Here is a 22,895-nt window from a genome sequence, read left to right on the forward strand (position 1 = left end):
TAGTAAGATATGATCATGACTTAAGCCTTGATTAGAATCATAAGATCACTGACGTTTTCTCTCCTTAATGAAAACATGCTATTTTTCATTCTTTCAGAATTATCTACCTCCCCCCTCCCCTCCCCGCTACACGTTTTGTGATTCCTAAGTCATCCGAGGTATATTCAGTAACCTTGTTTTTGTAACGATTAAAAATTTTCCCTCAGATGTAGATTCCACATTTCAGTCAAAAATTTAGTTCACTGCCTCCTCCCCCCCCCCCTCCAACCCCCTCACGTTTTCACCATTCCGTCTAGGGTTGGACATCAAACTAAGGATCAGTTATGGTTGGCAAGTTCAGTTGGGAAAGGAAAAATATGCTTTGCTTGCTTTAATTTTCAAGATAAAGTCTATCACCAAAAATGCAACTTAAGAGCATCTAACCCCACGAGTAAAAACGTGCAGTCTCAAAAATCTATGTAGGTTAGCTTTGTTTTCGCCATCAAATCCTACACCAATCTCGTTGGCCAAAATAGGTTACGATAGAGAAAAAAATGACCTCTTCGCGAGGCTTAATCAGCAATTTATCTCCAATATCTTGCATAGTGTAGGCTGCGAGCAGACTCCCTCTCCCCACTGTGTTAAGGGATTTTTTTTGTATTAAATCGCGCACCAAATAACACAGAGAAAGGGGCCGCAAGGGATACTGGGATTGTGCCCGCACTTGTGCACAGCGATGCCACAAACTGTGCTTTTGCGTGGCAATGGTTTAGAGAAAAAATATCTCTTTTTATTTTACAGAAAACTAAGATTCTGAGGTATATTGGTTTTAATATTTTTGAAGGAAGTTCATTCATGTTCCGAATTTTGCTCCACCTTCCGCATCTTCATCTGCTAATAGGAACCAATCTTCGACAAAGTCTTTTCGATTAACCATAAGAGCAATATCTCTGGCCCAGCCCAGTGGCTCAATTAGCCAAACCTAAAAGCTAAGCTTCGAACGCCCTTTCGCTGAAGTAAAGACTTGTGAGTAAGCGACTGGAAAGATTCCCCATCTGTTAAACTTCTTTGATCAAATTCCCGTTGAATATATATAAAGACGTTCATGTGTCAACCATAATAACATATGGGGTTTAGAAATCTTTTGATTGCATAGAGATTCAGTTCGAGATCGCACACAAAGGTTTTCAATTTCGTATTTCGTTTCGCTTTCAACGCGCTACAGATTCACCTTGCTACAGCATCGGGCACACCAATTGCATTTTAAATTTGTAAAGTTATTTGAACTAAATGAAGAGAACTGAGAACGAGCCTTACGGAGGTAGGGGATACCTCTGCCTAATATGGCAATGTTACGTCTGTTTCTGATATAAATAGGGTGCTCGGGTTTTTTTTTGGCCGCCATATCATCTTTCAAAGGGGGAGAATTTTAGGGCAAAATTTTCACAATTTTTGTAAGTCTATGTTATTATTACCTATGTTAGAGGAGCTAAAGCGTTGGTACCGAATTGTACTTGTCAAGATTTCTCAAGATCTGACTGAAGAGGAAAGGGAAGAACTCTTGTTTTACTGTAAAGACCACATTCAGAAGGGCTTGTCGAGTAATTTCTCCGTTGGCGTTCAAATTTTTGATCGCTTGGAAAAAGCAAACGTAATTTCCTGGGAGAAACTTGACTTCCTGACCGAGTTCCTTGGCGCAATAAAAAGGCAAAATCTTGTAACTATGCTGACTGCATTTGAGTTGACAAGAGAACTGATGATCTACGTTTTGAAAAGGCAGGATTCTCAACCACCCATGACTTCGTCGACCGCCAGTGTGGGACTCCATTTAGCGGAAATGGTGAACCATGTCCAAGATGGAGTTTATTTACCGGCCCAAGGAGCGATCAAGGCTATCCTTAAATCCCAACAGAGAGCTTCTAACGTTTTGGACGTCATCCGCCGGAAAGCATTGCCTAAAGCCAAAGAAACTGAGCCGAACACCTTGGCGTTGCTCGTCGCCATTGCAGCCGAAATTGTCTTGCTGGTGTTTGACGAGAATCAAAAACAAGAGAAGTATGCATTGGACGTCGCCATCGAGCTGGCTGACCACTTAGAGAAGAAGGTAGCCAACTATGGCAGTTGGGTGAGTGGAATTTCATGTCCAGTGTTATTCGCTGTTTTTGTCTCTGATAGTGAATTATTCTAATGAGCATGTCAGCGTCATAGCGAAATCGAAAGCGGAACAGGATCATCATGAGTGAAACTGAACTGAACTTTGAAAAAAAGAGACATTTTTGAAACAAGAGCTGTTGGATGGAATTAACGCCTATTATCTCGCAAAGCCACTTAAGAAACCTACAAAACTCGTTATTCTTTAATTTTTTTAATTAATCAGCCGGTCATTCCATTCAACGCTTCTAAATGAAACATAAACATTCATGGCCGACTCTAATTACCAAATGTTCAATGTTGTTCGTTTTAAATCGTCCTTGTAAGACGGAATTCGCATTGTATGGATTTTTAGTTAGAAACCGAAAACGAACTTTTCGGTTTCTACGTGATTTTTGGCCGTGATGTTTGTTTTCTTACGTGCGCTCGGAAGCTTTGGAGTCGCTAGAATACGAGTTGATAAGTAAAGTCACGAGGGTGGGAAATTTTATTATCTGTTCTAAAATAGTACGGTGGTTTATTGTTCTCTTAGTAACTTGTCCGGAACTGGTAGTCGAGCTCAAAATAAGGATACCGGAAATGTTTGATTCTTGGGAGCATTTCTAAAACAATAATACAACAATATCTTGAGAAGCAAGGCGGCTGTAATTTCGGCAGTTCGCGTTACCAATTCATAACACAAAGTAGATTCAATTCGAGAACTGAACTCGGAGATAATTCTATACTTTATGATTTGTGTGGAATCGCACGGAAGAGGAACTTAATTAGCTTTTATCTTTCCTATTGTAGAAAGAATTTTGCCGATTTGTTGGAGAACGACATAATGGTTATTTCTGTGAGCCTGTCGCTGAGCCAGCACCTGACTCGTCATGGCAGTCGGTGTTGACCGACCTGGTAGGAAAGATGAAGGAGGTTTTCTTTAGTTACTAAAAAGCGTAGAAACCCATAACCGATAGGTAGATTCTTTGATTTGATTACGTGGTATAACTGGGTAAGATTTTGATTATAGTGTAACCAAGTAAGTCAGGGGCAAAAGATGGAAAAATTTAATTAGAATTTAAAATTTGATATTTGAATCTAAGCAAAGCACACTCATTGTGAGAAGATGCTGTTTATAGAGATTTTCTTGTTTTCTCAAAATTTAAAGCCTGGTTAATTTTTAAAAATCCAAGGGCAACTTGAGCATTTATCGATCACACTGAGCCTAAATCTAATTTATGAGAAGTATAAATTTAATTCAAATTTACTGAATTCATGTCCCGAGATTCGCTCAGCTTTTATCGCTTATTAAGTGGCTGAGAGCCTATTTCATAGAAAGTTATTTTATGAGGTAAATTGTTTCAGACTCAATAGGTAACCTGAAGAGGTCAGTGGAGATATCTCACGATAGTGTTGAAAAGTATTTTCTTATTCAGAGGTTCAGTTAGCTTGAATAATAACAAGAAACTTTCATTGCTCTCATTTGAATTCATAACTGATATTATGAATCATTTTGTATACAATATGTATCGTTTATGCCAACCAGAAAACATGGTTGCAATTTAAGGCAGATGCCTTTAAAACTGAATTAATGGTCTATGGTAATGTTACAGAAATTGATCATTAAGTTCGTGATGTTTGACTAAATTTCCAGTGGGGAAAACAGTCGTGTCACATACCTGAAAAGGTAAATTTTGCGGAACAAAAGAAGGAAATGTTCCTTTCGTCAAGAGATGTGGTTCTTAAGATGAGCTCAAATCTCGGACACGTCGCTGCTATTACACTCCCATTGTTGTAGCTTTGAGAGCTACTTGGTGGATTGTAAAGATAAGCTCAAATCTCGGAGAATTGAGAATTTATCGATCACACTGAGCCTAATTCTATTTATGAGAAATATAAATTTAATGCAAATTTACTGAATTCATGTCACGAGATTCGCTCAACGTTCATTGTTTATTAAGTGGCTGAGAGCCTATTTCATAGAAAGTTACACGATAATGTAAACTGTTTCAGACTCAATAGATAACCTAAAGAGGTCAGTGGAGATATCTCACAATAGTGATTGAAAAGTATTTTCTTATTCAGAGGTTCAGTTAGCTTGAATAATAACAAGCGACTTTCAAAGCTCTCGTTTGAATTCATAAGTGATATAATGAATCACTTTGAAGACAATATGTATCTTTTATGCCAACCAGAAAACATGGTTGCAATTTATGGCAGATGCCTCTAAAACTGAGTCAATGGTCTACTGTAATGTTACAGAGATCGATCATTACGTTCATGATGTTCGACTTAATTTCCAGTGGGGAAAACAGTCGTGTCACATACCTAAAAAGGTAAATTTTGCGGAACAAAAGAAGGAAATGTTCCTTTCGTCAAGAGATGTGGTTCTTGAGATGAGCTCAAATCTCAAATCTCAAATCTCAAAGCTCAATTCTCGGACACGTTTGCTGCCTTGGTGGGTTGTAACGTCTGTAATCAAGTGCTGTGTTTTGCCTCGTACTGATTACATTTCAAACCTGTGTGATCCATAGGCCATTTGGCTATGTGTCACATGGTAACTAAGTGCACAGTGACGGTTAATGAGGATTTGTTACTGTGGAAGATGAATATGGCTGCTCATTTGTGTTGAAAAACGGCTCATATTTTCACATTTGAGCTGACGTCTGCTCAAAATTTGGCTGACGTCTCTTTTACAATGAATTCGTACTAGGATTCATTCAATGTTTCAGTGTTTCAGTGGTACAATTCGGAAAAGGTCAACTGACCTCAAAATACCAAGAAGCAAAAGCCTTTCAAAGTGCCTTAAGGCTCGTTAATTGAATACTGATGAAGTATTACGATTTTAAAGAGAAGTGTAGCGATTTATTGAAATAGCTTCTGCTTTTTTATCATTGGTAGATATGAAAGTTCCTAATGACTTGGTCATAATAGCCGTTTAGCAGTTATATGATATATGAGTGATGGAATATGCCTAGCCTTGGATGAGAAAGTTATCGTAGATTGTTAAGTAGGAAACTGGTACTCAAGTACAAAAACTTGATTATGTTTTTTGATTTATGAATGGTTTAATGTATGATAGATGCTCTCTTTGGTAATGTAGTTATTTTTAATGTTGTAAGTTGACAATTGGCCTTACACAGGAGAGTGTAAAACGAAACTCGGTTTCTCTAAAACAGCTCTGGAGATTTTCATGATCTGAAATAATGGAGAAAATAAGAAAAAATATTTTTTCGATTTGTGAAACAAAACAGACTAGTATATTTCCATTAGTATGAAAAGAAAGGAAAACTAGAAACTACGAACTTCGATGAGCGACCAATATCGTAAAGACAAGGTGAAAACGTTAAAAATATTGTATCTTGATCATTTTAACGTTTTGTTGTTTTGTATGTACAAGCCAATTGTCAACTTGCTCATGTTTAGAATTTATTTATAGTTATAGGGTCAATAGCATGTCAGACGTGGTGACTTAGAAAATTTTGTGATTCAATAAAGTGTGAAAAATGGTAATTCTCTCCTAGTTCTTAATCTTTCATGAAATCTCACAATACTTTCGGGAGGGGTGATAAGCTTTCATTACTGGGATAGAGCAGAAAACGGTGGACATATGTTACAAACTTAGAAAAAAAAAACAAGTAAAAAAAACAAGTAACATGAACATGCGGTTTGAGATGCGTATGTCTCTCAAAACTGAGATTTCGCCTTTTGAAAAAACAGCGTATGTTCCAGAGAAAAGGAACGCTTTTCGAGACGTGATTAACAAGTTTCTCGAACATATATTTAAGTCTGAGTATCAATAGATAGATGGTGAAAGTTCCCTTTCAGTCAGTTAAAAACATCAGTTCTCCTCTTTTCGTCATCCTTTCACTAGAAACCATGCCCTCCGCGTGTGCACGGGGAGCTTGAAAATCGCTATCTTCCGTAATGCTCACTGTTCGACTCAATTTCATGATTGTCCTTTAAACGCCAAATTCGCGAAAGTAACATGTCCCTAAAATTCGCGTAATAGGGTATAATCCCATCGGAAATGACATTTCAACGCAATAGGGGTAACCCGTTGAAAAGCTGTGAAAACCAGAAGGTACTCGATACTTGACATCAAATAAATTATTTGTGTCATGATTGCTTTTGACTTAAAGTTCTTTTTTGCTTTTTATTTTCGCATTTATTTATACAGTGCTCACAAATTACAACTACAATAAGAATATTGCTAACACAACTTACAAAGCTAAAGTAAATCTAGCCTAACTGACACAAATAATATTGATACCTAATATACACGTATAATAACTACCCGGCCGACATACAATACTCATGGAAACATACTGTAACTTGACTCTTTAACTCCCGTTAGTGACCAAGACAAAATTTCTCTTTACAATATCAATACAATATCAACCAGATAAGTGACGAGAATAGAGAAAAAGATCAATTTGGGGATAGTTAGTTGATCCAATACTAAATTCTCTGAACTAACATTATAAGAATTGCATGGTTGACAGTAAGGAATATCAAAAATTTTATCTGGGAGTTGAAGGGTTAACACACTTTACTTTATCACATGCCGAAATAATCATTTGCATCACAATCGATATGATACTTAAATACTGACTTAAAAGTTACTCAGTGAACCAGTACAGGATCATGGGGCAAGATTCCGAGCTATTCCTCTTGGATAGGATTTTATATTTGACTTATTAAACTTCATATTTAGTGATTGGCGCCATAAAGATATAACTTCGTTAATATTACAATGATTTAATGTAATAACGATTAAAAATGATTGATTCAATAATGATTAATGTAATAAAAATAGATTATGATTGATATTATGATGACTGATATCATAGTAAATCTAAAAGCAACTAATTTCGTCCAATTTGAAACAAATTTAAAGATTGTATTCTTCTTGTTAATAGTTTCCTGGAAACAAAACAAATATTTCAGCATTAATTCGCAAAGTAAACAAAATAAAATCGATACAACAAACTTCTGCTTACCAACTGACAAACCAAGGGAGTAATAAAAATGGTGCGAAACTTTAAACAGTTCTGCGTTCTAGACTTTAAGAAGAGAGATCAAACTTTTCACTCCGATGACCTTCGATCAGGACTCACCAAAGAAATTGAATTAGAATTGTGTTTAATCTTCCAGAACGGCTTTCTAGAATCATCAAACATTAGCACAAATTTATCATTTCACTTTCTCTTCGCGCCTCAATGATCGTCTTACTAAGCTAGGCTTTTTACTCCGTCACACGGTTATGTCAATCGCACCACTGGATTTTTCTAATTGTTTGAAAATACTGAAACTAAGGATTGAAAAGCAATTACTGGCGTGTCACAGCCACAGAATTTTTGACTCTGCAACTGGGCATATAATAACATATTCAAATCATCTTTACAAACCGCTTTGGACTAAATAATACATTGCAAATATTAAAAAAATAAAAACCGTCAGTTACCAATATATCTGTTGTCAGTCGTCCTAAATAGCACTGAATTGTAACGTGTATACATTGAATTACAAATAATAATTGTAACATTGTTGCGATATTTTCCAATGATTTTTGCCTTTCTTCATTCGTAAATACTCCTTTGTAAGGTCTAATGGTTATAAGTATCGTAGTTTGGGTTTGTCTGTTTCGCATTCCATTAATCAATGTTTATTCTCTTGCCTGATGGTGAGGTTGATCTGCTAACGATATACTACTTATATAACGAGTTCCTTACTTCATACATATGTTGTTGGTGGTCTCAATTTACTTACCAAACCGCCATTTTCAAGCATCCAATCTGAGATTAAGTTGCACGTCTTGGTCTTCGAAAACTAATACATGTAATAACCATCCTCGCAACTTGTGTTTGTAGTATCCGAAACGTTAAGCTCACCAATAATCATTAGGTATGAGGTAACCACTGGCCATGATAGTTGGGAACCTGTCTTGCTTTAAATTTTCAATTTCTTGATTAAACTTATCATAATTATTTTCTCTAGTCGACAGTAAGTATTCTACGATGTTAATGTTATCATCAGCAAACATCGCACAAGTTCCCTGGCGGAAACCGCCGACATATTTAGATTTAAGGAAACATTCGATGATGATAGCAACTGTGATTCGTAATTTTAAACATTCTTGCAATAATTCAAAATGACTTATACTTGTGAGGGAGTATTTTATGATCGACAGATTAATAAATGATAATTCTTCTGCATACTGTAGATTCTTTATTAAAGTAAAACATTCCGGCATCAGTAGCCATTTTCCCATCTAACTTCGATTCTGGAATTAAACCGCGGCACCAGGAACTTACTGCTGAACGATCATTAATATTAAAAGATTTTACCATTTCAATTAAAAACGTCCTAAAAGAAGGAGGGTGCTGATATTTCATCAAACTAGACGGATGTTCTTACGGGCACTTAGCAATTAAGTAATATACACTTTCGCCCACTGTCTGGAACAAAATCTTTTCGTATAACCTAACAGAACCTCCCCGACACTTCCCGACATCTCGAGAGCACAGGAATTTCCATTTAAGACAGGTTTTCAATAATGGAAGGTAAAAACCGAAGGGTTTAGTCGTATTCGTTCGGCTCGCGAAGATGTAAACGTGGTAGTAGCGCCATCCGACCCATCCAAAAATTTTTGCAATAAGGAACCCTCGAATGAACGCGGAACTGGAGTAAAGGAAAATTAAAATTCCCTATTCTTAAATCGTCTAGGATTTTATTACAGAAAGTTCCCAGGTTGCTGCGAAATTCAAGGAAACGCTAATTCAGACTCCTGAATAATGAAATTATGATGATCGATGTACTCGATTGGCAGACGTCAAATATCAAACACATAAAGTATTATTATTTTATTATCTTTTTACATTTTTACATATTCAACATTGTTCAACACTTTTTTACAAAAACTCTATTTACACATTTCGTATTTGTAATTTTTTTTCATTGAAAAAAGAAATGAGAAATCACTGAAAAAAGAAGGTCCAGAGAAACTATTGAAAAATGAAACCATTGAAAAAAGAAATGGTCTTCAGGGGCATTTTTTGCCACGTTGCGTTTTATTTACAAGCACTAAGACTGACATTAAACACGAAAAAAAGGGGAAGAGTCCCGTAGAAAATAACTAATTCTTGCACGGCTACAAATGTTGACTGCCTTTTAGTCTGGTTTCTCCCCGTCGATCTTTCCGGCTTGGTTGTACCTGCCAGAGGCTCACGTGCCTCCGCCGGCTGAGTTCTCAGGATCATTGAAACGCACAAGCCCCTCCACCACGGCAAGGTGGCAGTCTATAAGAGGGGTGTCTCTATTGGTTTCTCACAATATTTCAGAGCTTCCTGTATTGTCACAGGAAAGTCAAAAGTATTGTGAATCGTACTAAATCAACTTATGTAAGACAATGTATCTTTAATTTAAAAATTGGAATGTGCATCGACCCGTTTTCCGTGTAGCTTGATGTTTTCACTAACAGATTCTTTCATGGAAAATGACACAGATTCACTGATGTTGCTCCTTTCTTCTCTTTGACGAATTCTTTATATGTTTTCTGGCAAACAAATTAAAGACAATAGACTATTAGCTTTCGGTGATTTTAAATCGACCAGCCGCAAATCAAGGGTGTGCTACCCTTAAAGTCTCGCCGCTTAGAGAGGAGTTTGAATTGTGAGCAATCTTTGATAGCACCTTTTATAAGAAATGAAAATTCATCTCTAGACACTTAAAAAATGTTTGTTTTTCACTCAGATGAGTCATTGAATACATTCGATCAACCAGTGAATTCTTCTTCGCTTGAACAGCTTTCTAGAATTGTCGAACAGGCCTAAATTTACATTAACTCATCGAGCAATTGTTTTTCTCTTCGCATTATACGTGATGTTTCACTTCTTTAAAACATTCTTTCACTCACTAACTTATGTTTCACTTTCTGGGAGTTACCAACCAACGGAATATATAGAGACAACATGGTTGGAAAACAGTGAAGATGTAAGACAAATGAACACAACTAGTATTGTGAAAAATCAGGGTAATTGTTGTTGAACTTCAAGCATGACGCCTGAAAATGTTTGACTTTACGGAAGGTCGGTATTTTATGAAACGCTCGTCTTTAAAAACAGCTATGGTTTTTAAAGCAAACTATAGATCGTGGTTACTATTCGCAAATCACCACTTCTTTGAAATAAAAGTCAATTCCTGCTGAATTGCAACTGTGAAAAATGGATTCGAATAATCATCAAAACATCGACGCGATGTTTTCCTATGGTTGTCGTTTCTGTTGCAGAAGAATGTGACTTAGGTCTTAGACACATGACTATCCCAATTGTAATTTTTATATTTTGCATTCGCTCTTTGCAAACGTGTACTTTCTACGCCAATCAGGTAACGTTGCGGAAATCTAAACTCGATATTTGGAGGACTTATTTATATATTCAGGGTATGCAATATGTAAGTTCAGCTTACTCACCAAACCACCATTTGTAATAATCCAATCTGATAATAACTTGCATGTCTCGGTTTCGGTGAACCAACACACATAATAACCAGCTTCTAAAACCTCCACATCTCTTGAATTTGGGGTACAAGCAGCATATAACTCACAAATGACAACCAATAAGACTGTAAACACCGACCAAGACGGCTGAGTTTTACGAATGAACGCGTGTAGTATCTGATGACAGTCACTAATTTGCCTTAGCTGTTCAAGAAGTTGCCATATCATCTCCTGGTTGTTTTGTTTGGTGGTAAGTAAATGTTCCAGAACATTGCTGAGGTTATCAGGAGGCTTCGTCTCAGCGTCACGGCGGAAACCATCGACAGATTTAAACCTCATGTAATTTTCCAAAAGAACTCCAGTTGAGATTTGTAATTCCACTTTTTCCAGCTCTCGCAACAAATCAGCGCGGCCTATATCTTTAAGGATATACTTTAATAGTGACATGTTGGTGGAAGATAATTCCTGAGCATTTAGAAGAGACTTGATTAACTTATATAACTCAGCATCAGTAGCCATGTCGCCATCTAACATCGAATCAGGAATATTACCTAAACATAAAAAGCTAAAAGCTGCGCGATCATCGTTGCTCAAAGACGTTGAACTATAAAGCTCTTAAAGACTTGAGGATATTGGTATTTCATCAGGCTGAACGGATATGGAAAAGATCTTCTGTCTCCAGAAGAAGCTGTTCTTGACTCCCTGATTTAGTAGGAATACATGTAAAAAACAAGAACCTACGAAGGGCGCATGCTAATATATTGCTCTGAACATCCGGGCACTTCACAATTACGTCATTTCCATTTTTGTCTCATAACAATAGAGAGATGAGAATTGTTTTATACTCTGACACCGATATGAGGTGGCTAATGGAAAGTGCAGATGTGTGATCAATGGGAAATTTGTCCAATAGAGAAAGTTTCACAGTACAGCGTCGCTGTCTCCACTGTTTCACTGTTATAGGGAAAAAAATAAAGAACGAGATCGAGTGAATCGCCATAACTGTGTGTGCTACGTTCGGGGCACTGCAGACAGATCCGTGGTGACATTTCTATTTTGAGTGAGTTTACAAAGACAGTTGAGGCCGTTTTCTTACACGGGGTCTAACCCAAACCGTGCTTTAACACAAACACAGGACCTTAATATTATCCATGAGAGGGTTGCTTTCAGTAAATAAATGTCCTTCCCCCGTTACTTTTCGGCCCTCTTGACACTGTACACGGAAATGAGTGTAAAACATTCAGCTAAATTGAAGATAGTTTAGAACTCAGTTTTGCTGAACAACGACTAATCTTTCTTTAGATAACCGGCCCTTGTGGTCTATCACCATGGTAACTACAGATGGCATTGCCCTAATATGGTACTCTATTAAGTAGAGGGGGGTAAGGGAAATTTGTTATACTCATACTAAAAGGATCCCAGACCCAATTTTCTGCCTCCTCTGACGACTGCGACAACATCGACAACTTACAGACTTACTAACGAAATGACTGACCGACTTAGACAAACTTACAGAAATACTTTGTATCAGATTGCTCGCAATCTCGATGAAGAACAGCAAAAAGGACTTCAGTTTCTTTGTGTTGAACACGTTCCAAGACGAGTTAAGGAACTTCTTGACCTTTTCTATGCTCTGGAGGAAAATAAGAAGATGTCGTGGATCAACGTTTCCTTTCTGATGGAATGTTTGGACGAAATTGGAAGAAAGGATTTAGCTGAGTTATTAGCGAAGTTCGAGGTAAAAAGAAACATGTTTATTCTTCTTAGTTTCTACGTCAATAAGAGGAATGGACAGCATTCTTTTGATGATGACGACCGGTCATCAGCGACCGAGTTGGCGGAGTATCTCGTGCAATTGATTGAAGGATTTGAGGGAACCGTTGAAATGAGAGACATAATGAGCAGCTCAGATGGTGATAATAAGAAAGATCTTTGGCTAAAATTTGTCAACGAATGTACCGCATGGAACTCAAGAAAGACATGGAATAATTTCTCTATGCTCGTTGCACTTGCCGGGGAAACCATTTGCGCTTCAACATCAATTCACCCTGGAGGAAACTCAGAAGAAGCCATAATGGATATCTGCATAGCATTGGCAGATGAGCTATATTGTCCAATGCTTCAGCTTGGAAGCTGGGTAAATAAAATCGCTTTGTATTAAGTGTTATGAATATAATTTAATACAATAGCATCAGTATTCGGTTGATTTTATCTAGCTTCAGAGACTAGTAAGAAATCGAAACTTCTCGATGCGAAGTTGGAATATTGAAAGTGAAACTTAATCTTAACTAATAACTTTACTAAGTGACTAATGAGCTCAAAGTTTCTCTCTGAAACCAGAAAACTATTGAAAGAGAAACGAAATTGATACTGGACCAATTTAGCAAAGGATTGAGTCGTTTTCAAGTTCCAAATATGAAGAATCAGTTGTTTCAGAGAAGTTTATGAGTGCACAAAATTTAAATTATAATGCAGTCGATTCGCCATGGTTTGACTTTGGACTTTTGGACTTTGGATAGATTTTGCTGCTAAAATTACCACAGAAAACTTAGACAATCAATTAGAATTTATCTGGGAGCATTTTTAAAAAACTTGTAATAAGTACGGTTAATTGTCTGTCACGATGGCATGTAGAAGCTGAGATATTTTTTGAAGCCCTGAAATGTTTGTCTCTTTGCAATCATACATATTTGCATACTATCCAGACGAATAAATTTTTCACAGCTGGGGCTTTTAGGGTTCAGTAGATCAGAGAAATGCAGACAGTTGTCACTTAAACAATCACCATTTTTAAATTTGTTCATATCTACCATCATACTAACAGGAAATGGGAGCGATCAACTTCTGCTGTTCTCATAATCATAAAAGCTCCTTCTCTTTCTAAAGTGTTTCTTAGGTTCATTATTTTCTTTCAGTTTTTTTTTTTCCTTTGCTTTTTTTTTATTGTTTTATATTTACGTATTTTCTCTTGAATACAGGAGGACTTTCATACCTTTGTGAGAAGAAGACACAATCTGGTTAACGGGAACGACATGAATTGCAACACTTAAGTGAGCAGAAAGCAAATAGCAGACGCAGTCCGAAAGTTGGAGGAAGCTATCTTTTTCTAAACGAGACATGTTTTTACAACGAGGCTAAAAAGAAGAGAAAATACATAAACAGACACAGAAAACAAGTCAACACCTGCCAAACATACATGTAAAAATGAGAAAAAAAAGAAGAGAAAATACATAAACAGACACAGAAAACAAGTCAACACCCGCCAAACATACATGTAAAAATGAGAAAAAAAAGAAGAGAAAATACATAAACAGACACAGAAAACAAGGCAACGCCCGCCAAACAGATATAAAAATGAGAAAAGAAATAAGAGAAAATACATAAACAGACACAGAAAACAAGGCAACAGCCGCCAAACATAGATATAAAAATGAGAAAACTTAGAAAGAAAAAACACAAAAGTTCTAAAAAGTTTATAAAAAAAAAAACGAGAAAACGAAAACAGGGGAAAAAAAAGGAAAGATGCATACATATAAAAAAGGAAAATGAAACAAAAAGAAAAAAGTCCAAGCTTGTCCAGAACAGATCAAAAGCCCTGAGTTCCTGTTGCTTAATAAAGATCAAGTCAATACAAAAAAGGTCAAGTCTATGTATTTCTTTGAAGCAACTTCCTCCTTTTTACATATTTTAAGATGGGACTATCATTCAGCTATTTGGAAAGGGAACAAACGGGAATGGAAAGGTGTCAACGACCGGATAAACTAGTGCTCGTACGTTAAACCACCAGCAAGGGACTCTAATGTATTTTGTCGTGTTTAGGACCTCTTCGATTGCAGTATATTAACTAGGTACTTCATTCAAAAATTCAAATTCAATTGGGCAATCAGGTGCAATCCTACGAGCTATTTTTGGATCAAATAAAATTTCAGTGAAAAAAAAGGAAAAAAATGCTGAAAAAAGTTAAAAGAAAAAACAAAACAAAAATCTCTTGACACAGAGTCAGCGGTTATTATCTAGTTATTTGCGTCATGAATGCGTTCGACTTATAACTTATAGAACGAGTCAGCGCGGAATATTAATGTGACTGAAAGCTATCGCAAGTTAAGTGATCGATGACCTGTTTAGAAATTTTTCCGTTTTGTACTGCTTCTCTTCCAATTAGTTTCTTTTAGTCTTGCGTACCTTGGGTTTGGTTTGATATGATTGCATTTAGCCTTAATTACAAGCGGCTGTTCGCAAACTTAGCCCTCGCACCTCTTCCTCTAAGGGAGGATCGAAGACCAGACCCGAGAAAGTTGCCGTACTCGGCCATAGCTTGCACCCGCGACACGAAAGGGGCAATGCTCTATCCACTGCGTTTATCCCTATGGCTGGATAGTTTCGTCAACAAAAAGCTGCGCTGGCTGAGGAATTACTAATACACCCCATGGATCGGGACATCTCTGCATCTCTCTTTGTATGTTGTAAACTCGCTTTAAAATGCATCAATAGAGAGTTATTTTCCGGTGTGGAGAAACCAATACTTTCACCGATTTATCCGCTAAGTGGAGAGAATTTCCTACTTAGCTTGTATCCCCCCACGGAACATTAAAGATATTAGGGCTAGCATACAATTTGTATAAACTCTTATTTTTATTTTCTTCAATATTCAATTTTTAAATTATTATCATTCAATTATTTTGACCCTGTTTTTGGATTTTACAAATGTTCTATATTTCACATGTTTCTTTGACATCTTGACATAAATGTACGAGTTTTTCCCTATTTTTACATCCCTTACAACTTTGTAGAAAATTGGAAAGTAGAAATTGAAGTAACAAGCACATTTACATTTTTCAATTACGTTACTTTTCGTGTACAGGCACATACACGTAACAAAGTGACATAACCAAGGTATCATGTAGAGTTAGCATTTTGACTGCCTTTTGGTCTGGTTTCTCTCCGTTGATCTTTCCGGCTTGGTTGTACCTGCCAGAGGCTCGCATGCCTCCGCCGGCTGAGTTCTTAGGATCATTGAAACGCACAAGCCCCTCCACCACGGCAAGGTGGCAGTCTGTAAGAGGGGACGTTTCGTTTTTATATTTTCATTAACACAACGCTTAACGTATTTAACGCGTCCTTAACACTTAACTTCTCAAAATAGCACTGTATTCTTTAAGTCCTTTGGTCACGCGTCCTTATGAGAGCCACATGAGTGCTGAAACGCAAAAGCCCCTCCACCACGGCAAGGTGGCAGTCTGTAAGAGGGGACGTTTCGTTTTTATATTTTCATTAACACAACGCTTAACGTACTTAACGCGTCCTTAACACTTAACTTCTCAAAATAGCACTGTATTCTTTAAGTCCTTTGGTCACGCGTCCTTATGAGAGCCACATGAGTGCTGAAACGCACAAGCCCCTCCACCACGGCAAGGTGGCAGTCTGTAAGAGGGGACGTTTAGTTTTTATATTTTCATTATCACAACGCTTAACGTACTTAACGCGTCCTTAACACGTCCTTAACGCTTCCTTAACGCTTCCTTAACACTTTACGTCTCAAAATAGCACTGTATTCGCAATCACGCATGCACACCGCTTTAAGTCCTTTGGTCACGCGTCATTATGAGAGACACATGAGTGCTGAAACGCACAAGCCCCTCCACCACGGCAAGGTGGCAGTCTGTAAGAGGGGATGTTTAGTTTTATATTTTCATTATCATAACACTTAACGTCCTTAACGCTTCCTTAACGCTTCCTTTACGCTTCCTTAACGCTTCCTTAACGCTTCCTTTACGCTTCCTTAACGCTTTACGTCTCAAAATAGCACTGTACTCGCACAGTGCACTGCACACTTCTGTAAGTCATTTGGTCACGCGTCCTTATGAGAGACACATGAGTGCTGAAACGCACAAGCCCCTCCACCATGGCAAGGTGGCAGTCTGTAAGAGGGGACTTTTAGTTTTAAATTTCACTTAACGTCCTTAACGCGTCCTTGACGCGTCCTTAACGCGTCCTTAACGCGTCCTTAACGCGTCCTTAACGCGTCCTTAACGCGTCCTTAACGCGTCCTTAACGCTTCCTTAACGCTTCCTTAACGCGTCCTTAATTTTCCTTAACGCTTTACGTCTCAAAATAGCACTGTACTCGCAATCACGTCTGCACACCGCTTAAAGTCCTTTATGAGAGCCTCATGAGTGCTTCATGTCTCAAAATAGCACTGCAGAAGCCTTCTTATCTCCCTTAGCGATTCTGGAACATCTGATCCATTGTCCAGTACTCCTCGTTGAGACCAGACAAACTTCTTAAAGGTTTTCTGATAAATTAAGAAAAACAATTATTTGTTATATCGATGCGCAATCCCAACCCAATATGAAAAGAATGTACATGTCTTTCTGTTCCACTCTTATCCTATCGTAAAAACTGTACCTAATTTGAAACAGAGAAAGTCTTTTTCTTTATCAATAATTTCAGAATTTCGAAGGATTCCTAGACTAAACAAGTAGAGGATGAATTTGCATAACTGTCTTGTTTTTCGTTTTGTTTACTAATTTTTGCTGTTCAATCGTGCATGGTTTAGAATCTACGTTTTAATCGCATACGTTTAAAGATGGATGGCGAAGATAGTGAACGTACCACAAAGGAAACGCAAAAACCGATTGAGATTGATCAACCCATTACTGTGGTCGAAAGCAAGATAGTATTCTAGGATACCATAATTTTACCTAGTGACATAATTTATCATTCGGAGTCAACTTATTCATGTACATGAATGTCTTGCCCTGACATGCATTCATGCGCAGTTTCCCAAATAAATTGATAGTCCAGTCTACAAAATCTTAAGTGAGGGAAAAGAATCAAAACCCAATTTAGCCGATGAGATGTGACTAACTCGTCAAGGATATCTTCGATGTCTAGTCAAAGTGAAGCTGGTAATAAATAGATACCAGGTAACAACGCATATAAAGTTGCCCTAAAATTTTGTTTCTATTCCGTCGGCGACTTTGTAGGTAGGACATAGCTTTGTTGAAAAATATAGTCACATATTTATGTAGGACAATTTAGTATTATCAACTGAGTTGAAAACGTAAATTGGCCACCGTACAGAGTTTCAGAGCTGACTTTCCGAGCGTCAGCCCTTCGTCCGAGCGAATTCGCTTCATGCATAAAATGTATCCAGCTTTCACAGTAGCGTAGCCTTAGTTCTGTTTACAGTCATTATGCGATAAGTCTGATGGCAGTGTAATATTCAAAAGAAAACGTGAAAGAAGCGACGTTTGATTCACTTACCAATCCACCTTTTTCTAAAATCCACTCTGATAACAGCTGACTTGTTTTCGTTCCACTAAAGGCGTATGCGTAATACCCATCCGATGCCACATCAACCGAAGTTCCTGAAGAACGACTATACGACCCATACAATTCACCGATGATTACTAAGTAAACCACAAGCGCAGACCAAGACAGATGAGAACGAATGATTCCGTTACAAATACGCAGGAAGTTACCATCAACAACAACCATACTTAACTGATTCAAAAATTCCTCAATCAAACCCTTATTGCGTGTTTTAATTGCTACCAAGAGCTCAACAGACCCATCATAACAGCAAGGACCTTCCGATAGACCGCCATTTTCGCAAGCACAACCTTTCATCTTGACATAACCTTCGACTATGTTACCAATGTATATACGTAATTTAACCTGCTTAAGGCTCTGAAGCAAATCCTTCTGACCTATCACAGATAGAATCCGTTTCAGAACTGATACATAATCGGCAAACGACAGCTTATTATCTTGAACGAGAAATTCAAACAACTTGTAAATATCGTGATCACTAGACAGATTTACATCCAACTTCGACCCCGCAACATAATCTAAGCACAAATGCCTCAGTGCAGCTCTATCATCAATACTTAAATTTCTTACACACCCAACAACAAACTCCTTTAACACGTGTGGATACTGATATATCAACAACCCCTCTCGTGGTAAAATAGGTTTTAGTCTCGATGTCGCCATGACTCAAACAAAACCTTCGAAGGAAGGAAGACCGCACCTTCTAAAGCACTCACCCGACATCCGGGCACCTAGTCTCGCACGTAACACATGCGAGAGTAGGTGCCCGGATGTTTGATCGTATTAATATTCGATCGGGCGTTGTAGATCTGGGCCGTGGGCGGCCAAAAAGTGAGGTGGGCCTGGTACCTCTATCTATGTAAATAAACCATGGATTTTCTTAGAAACTGTGCCAATCAGTATTCATAGAATTCACTCAGTATCTTTTCTTAGTTGATGATAACTGCACGTTAAAATTTCCTCTTTCAAGAGAAAAACTGCTCTAGATCATTCGCCTGTCTTTCGCATGTTCTTCTTTCTTCTCGACTCGGGGACCTGGTGAGGAATGTCTAGAAACGGGTTCCCAGGGCTACGAATAAATTATGCATGATGAAAGGCGTTATTGTCGATACTGAGGCACTAATGGTGTTGATTGACATTATTGAGTATAAATAGTCAAGTATGTGCTCACTAAGCTATTTCAAGTTAGCAAGCACCAACATGTCCTCCTCGACGTTAATCAACATCTCTTTTAATTTAACATCTCTTTTAACATCTCTTTTAATTTAGATGAAAACAATCAGATGCAATTACGACAATATTGCCACGGACTTATTCCTGTAGACATTACCTTTATCCTTAAGTTATTACGTGCTTTAGAGCACAACAAGAACATTTCGTGGGAAGATGTAAATTTGTTGAAAGAAGTGATGCGTGTTATAAGAAGATTAGATCTTGTTAAAAAGTTGACTGAGTACGAATACAAGCGGGACCTTATGTTGCTTTTGGATTTCTACGCAAGAAGGATTGTACGTTTGGATTCATACTGCTGCACTGTTCCTGTTAAAAAAGTTGCTGGACAATTAGAGAGACTAATGGAAATCGCACGAGACAGAATTAACTTTAAAATGATAAGCTTAACAGCAGATTCAACCAAGGAAGTTAGGAAAGTTTTGCTCAATTTTCAAGAAGTGATAGATTGCAGAGAGCTAGAATTTTCTTGGAATGAATTTACAATGCTTGTTGTTATTGCTGGAGAGATCATCGCTGTCGCCTACTCAAACGAAGAACAACTGGAGCAATCCGTTATAGAGTTGTGCAGCACAGCAGCCGAAGAACTCTGTTCTCGAATGGTTGAATTAGGAAACTGGGTATGTAAATCCATTACATATTTAGTAATGAAACATTGCATGAATGTCATAATAGGTGTGATACACATCTATGCGTAGTTTGTATTTATCTGCTGATCCCAGTACCAGCCATTGTTTTGAATCATCTTGTGGTTTCTTGATTATTCATGTAAATTTGAACTTGCGAAAGCGATAGAAGAACTTATGGGGGAGGCACTGTATCTGCCAAACCCTTTGGCGATGAATTATCCCTTGAGAATTTGAATTAAGAATGTAGTTTGGAAACCAAAAAAAACCTTGAAAATATTACTGTGTTTTTTAATGGACTTATTTGTGTTTTTCGTAATGGACTTAAGACTAGCTCAACAACTGCACTAAGTAGCAACAACTTCGATAATCTGTAGATCTTTGAGCTGCGGTAGTTGAGTTAAATCAACTAATTGGGAAACCTTTAGACCACCTAAGCAAACGATAATTTGATTTTTTTTCTCCGTTCAGGAGGAGTTTAGCACCCAAGTAAAAGAACGGTACAACCTTGTTTATAAGACGCAGAGTATGGAATCCACCACTAACTTGTCCATGCAGCAAGAGAGAGTTCAAATAGTCCAACAGTTAACAGATGCTATATTCTTTCCATTACAAACTAACCGTTAAGATGCTATATTCTTTCTATTCAAACTTGACTTTTAAATCACAATTAGATGTAAATCCGTACTTTCGTTACATTTGAGAATTGTTTGCAGACAATACATAACTTTTAACACAATAATTGATAATTATTATTAATTCGGTAATAATTTTGGACACTGATAACGATTGCGTACTTTACTGATAGTATTTTCTTACGAAATATGAAGATCCATTTAAAAATATATATGTTTTTTAAGAATACAATTTGAAGAAGATTTATTGAGAAATGAAACCAAATTTTTGGTAGAACATTTCGAAAAAGAGAAGTGAAGATTAATAGAATAATGAGAACCAAATATTTGGAAGAACATTTTGAAAAAGAGAAGTGAAGATTTACAGAATAATGAGAACCAAATATTTGGAAGAACATTTTGAAAAAGAGAAGTGAAGATTTATAGAATAATGAGAACCAAATTTTTGGAAGAACATTTTAAAAAGGAGAAGTGAAGATTTATAGAATAATGAGAACCAAATTTTTGGAAGAACATTTTAAAAAGGAGAAGTGAAGATTTATAGAATAATGAGAACCAAATTTTTGGAAGAACATTTTGAAAAAGAGAAGTGAAGATTTATAGAAAGATGACAGTCAATTTTTTTGACATAAGAACAGTACACTTTGAAAAAGATGAGAATTGAAGGTTGTTAAATAAACTGCTATAGATCATCGAAAAGGTGAAATTGAAACGAATTTGAAAGAGCTGATGCTATTTGCTTATTGTTAAGATTGTTGAACACATGAAGCTACGAATACATGGTTGAAAAGCGATGTAAAACAAGATAGAAAAAGATAAAAAGTGCCAAAAAAAAAGAAAAATTACATAAAAATTATAAAGAAAAAGATAAGTAAAGAAACGGTTATGCATGCAAAGAATACATTTAGACTTGGTGACACCGCCCGTCATTTGTTGACAACCTTCACGGAAAACGAAAACGAAAGATACAGATTTTACGCCGCAAGAATGAGATCACTGGCGGAATCAAAAAAGAACATCCACCAAATCTTCGAGGACGACATTGATGTGCGTAGTGGAGTGAACTCACCGTGGAGTAAATTGACCATGCTCGTGATTATTTCAGGGGAAATCATTGTGGCGGCGTAACCTTCCAGAAGCGACGACAAACGCAGGAATGAAATGTCAGAGAAGTGCATCAGTTTGGCTGAAATGCTTAGCTACAGGATGTTAGATCTTGGCAGCTGGGTAAGCTGAGAAAATCTGTTGTTAAACAGTTTTAGCGAGAAGAATTTTTTATTTTTCTATTATTATTTAATGTTTTGTTCCTAGAATAAGCTACTTATTCCCGGAATTATGAAAGTGAAATGGCGGAAGTTGTGATTTGTATTGATAGACTGTTTTAATTATTGTTTGTCGAGCCAGAGGTCCATTTTAAAATGGCTAGTCTGGTTTAAATGAAACTGATCACCAATGACATAATTTCAGCAGTTAAGAGGCAATACCAAAATTTTGCCTTTTTGAAAGAGGTTCGCAACTCGTTTTTGTCAGTTCGATACTTATGCATAATGTTGTTTCTGATAGAATATTATACTTTACAGCTCGCACGCTTTAGAAAGCTCAGCCTTCATAATATGTACTACAGGTGAAACTTAATACCAATCAAAACCTATAGTTATAAGTAAGATTGAAACAGTGCTCGTCAAATTTTGATGCAATCGTTCTGAAGAAAAATAATATCGAAAGTAAACTTTGATCATTGGTTTCAAGTCCATCCTCAAGCTGTCATCTTTTTATTTTTGATATCATTATTGCTTTTTATTTTGATCAATTTGCCTTTTGTGTTGGCAATTAAACATTCTATTCCACTCCTTTGTTTCAGCTCTTCGCATTTAGCGCGAGTGAAAGACCGCGTTTAATTCTGGGGGTTAATTTATCATTGCCTATATCTTCCTCCGTTGAAGTCTAAGAGTGCTACCCTCACTTTACCTGAATGACACTGAGTGACTGACTAAACAACATTCTAAACAACAACCAGAATTCATTACATTTTCAAAAAATAGAAGAATCGTAAAAAAGTCGAAAAAAAATGCAAAAACGGTTTTGAAGTTATCGTCGGTAAAGTATTGTGAATTGATGCTAATGTATGTTCAAGAAATTTCGAAAAAGTACTACTAAAATATTACTACTTTGAAATTGAAACTTTTGATAATGATGCGATTTGAGAAATTTCCAATGATTGAGTATTACACTGAAAGAATGACTAAAGATTGAAACCAAGAAAGATACACAGTGAGAAAGTATCACAAATGAACCAAGAAACAAGTTTGACAAGAAGCAAACCAAGTACCAAGCAAAAATGAACACACAACTTATGGTGGAAAAAAAAAACCAAAACCTATGCAACAAAGATTGCTTCACTCACAACTTATAGCGGAAAAATCGAATAACTCTACCATGACAAGTTCTGTCTGTGGAATC

The 22,895-nt window shown here is 37.0% G+C and overlaps 5 protein-coding genes and 1 pseudogene across 8 annotated transcripts; 3 read left to right on the forward strand and 3 right to left on the reverse strand.

Annotated features, from left to right (window-relative positions):
• Positions 1-1,364: 1,364 nt before the first annotated feature.
• On the forward strand, positions 1,365-5,622 carry LOC113670408 (uncharacterized). Its single transcript, XM_027186549.2, has 2 exons — positions 1,365-2,104; positions 2,920-5,622. The coding sequence occupies exons 1-2, from the start codon at positions 1,442-1,444 to the stop codon at positions 3,058-3,060; spliced, it is 804 nt and encodes a 267-aa protein (XP_027042350.2). The 5' UTR covers positions 1,365-1,441; the 3' UTR covers positions 3,061-5,622.
• Positions 5,623-7,729: 2,107 nt separating this feature from the next.
• Positions 7,730-8,648, reverse strand: LOC149046521 (uncharacterized; annotated as a pseudogene).
• A 312-nt stretch (positions 8,649-8,960) lies between these two features.
• On the reverse strand, positions 8,961-11,143 carry LOC113670394 (uncharacterized). The gene is made up of 2 exons (XM_089205584.1): positions 10,583-11,143; positions 8,961-9,667 (listed from the first exon to the last, which is right to left on the reverse strand). The coding sequence occupies exons 1-2, from the start codon at positions 11,141-11,143 to the stop codon at positions 9,599-9,601; spliced, it is 630 nt and encodes a 209-aa protein (XP_089061710.1). The 3' UTR covers positions 8,961-9,598.
• Positions 11,144-11,198: 55 nt separating this feature from the next.
• Positions 11,199-14,247, forward strand: LOC113670398 (uncharacterized). Its single transcript, XM_089205579.1, has 2 exons — positions 11,199-12,746; positions 13,588-14,247. Exons 1-2 carry the CDS (start codon positions 12,096-12,098, stop codon positions 13,657-13,659), a joined length of 723 nt encoding a protein of 240 aa, XP_089061705.1. The 5' UTR covers positions 11,199-12,095; the 3' UTR covers positions 13,660-14,247.
• Positions 14,248-15,492: 1,245 nt separating this feature from the next.
• Positions 15,493-18,663, reverse strand: LOC149046522 (uncharacterized). 4 transcript variants are annotated; one of them, XM_089205561.1, is made up of 3 exons: positions 17,876-18,663; positions 16,012-16,030; positions 15,493-15,614 (listed from the first exon to the last, which is right to left on the reverse strand). In XM_089205561.1, coding segments are annotated over exons 1-3 (753 nt in total). In that variant the 5' UTR covers positions 18,608-18,663; the 3' UTR covers positions 15,493-15,612. The 4 variants fall into 4 exon arrangements, with proteins under 4 accessions (XP_089061687.1, XP_089061686.1, XP_089061685.1 ...); XM_089205560.1 differs by lacking the exon at positions 15,493-15,614 and having other exon boundaries at positions 15,930-16,030; XM_089205559.1 differs by lacking the exon at positions 15,493-15,614 and having other exon boundaries at positions 15,930-16,268.
• Positions 18,664-19,143: 480 nt separating this feature from the next.
• Positions 19,144-21,019, forward strand: LOC149046523 (uncharacterized). Its single transcript, XM_089205580.1, has 2 exons — positions 19,144-19,794; positions 20,272-21,019. The coding sequence occupies exons 1-2, from the start codon at positions 19,228-19,230 to the stop codon at positions 20,425-20,427; spliced, it is 723 nt and encodes a 240-aa protein (XP_089061706.1). The 5' UTR covers positions 19,144-19,227; the 3' UTR covers positions 20,428-21,019.
• Positions 21,020-22,895: the final 1,876 nt, after the last annotated feature.

This window comes from Pocillopora damicornis, chromosome 4 (genome assembly GCF_964200805.1).
Source record: "Pocillopora damicornis chromosome 4, jaPocDami1.2, whole genome shotgun sequence".
NCBI classification, from domain to species: Eukaryota; Metazoa; Cnidaria; class Anthozoa; order Scleractinia; family Pocilloporidae; genus Pocillopora; species Pocillopora damicornis.

Excerpts from the sequence above, each read along its gene's own strand:
- LOC149046522 (XM_089205558.1), bottom strand. The coding sequence starts at position 18,607 with ATGGCGACATCGAGACTAAAACCTATTTTACCACGAGAGGGGTTGTTG. Across the intron at positions 16,902-17,875 it reads TTTTAGAAAAAGGTGGATTG|AAAACCTTTAAGAAGTTTGT; the intron begins GTAAGTGAATCA and ends TTAATTTATCAG.
- LOC113670394 (XM_089205584.1), bottom strand. The coding sequence starts at position 11,143 with ATGTTAGATGGCGACATGGCTACTGATGCTGAGTTATATAAGTTAATC. Across the intron at positions 9,668-10,582 it reads TTATTACAAATGGTGGTTTG|AAAACATATAAAGAATTCGT; the intron begins GTGAGTAAGCTG and ends TTTGTTTGCCAG.
- LOC113670408 (XM_027186549.2), top strand. The coding sequence starts at position 1,442 with ATGTTATTATTACCTATGTTAGAGGAGCTAAAGCGTTGGTACCGAATT. Across the intron at positions 2,105-2,919 it reads TAGCCAACTATGGCAGTTGG|AAAGAATTTTGCCGATTTGT; the intron begins GTGAGTGGAATT and ends TTCCTATTGTAG.
- LOC149046523 (XM_089205580.1), top strand. The coding sequence starts at position 19,228 with ATGCAATTACGACAATATTGCCACGGACTTATTCCTGTAGACATTACC. Across the intron at positions 19,795-20,271 it reads TGGTTGAATTAGGAAACTGG|GAGGAGTTTAGCACCCAAGT; the intron begins GTATGTAAATCC and ends TTCTCCGTTCAG.
- LOC113670398 (XM_089205579.1), top strand. The coding sequence starts at position 12,096 with ATGACTGACCGACTTAGACAAACTTACAGAAATACTTTGTATCAGATT. Across the intron at positions 12,747-13,587 it reads TGCTTCAGCTTGGAAGCTGG|GAGGACTTTCATACCTTTGT; the intron begins GTAAATAAAATC and ends TCTTGAATACAG.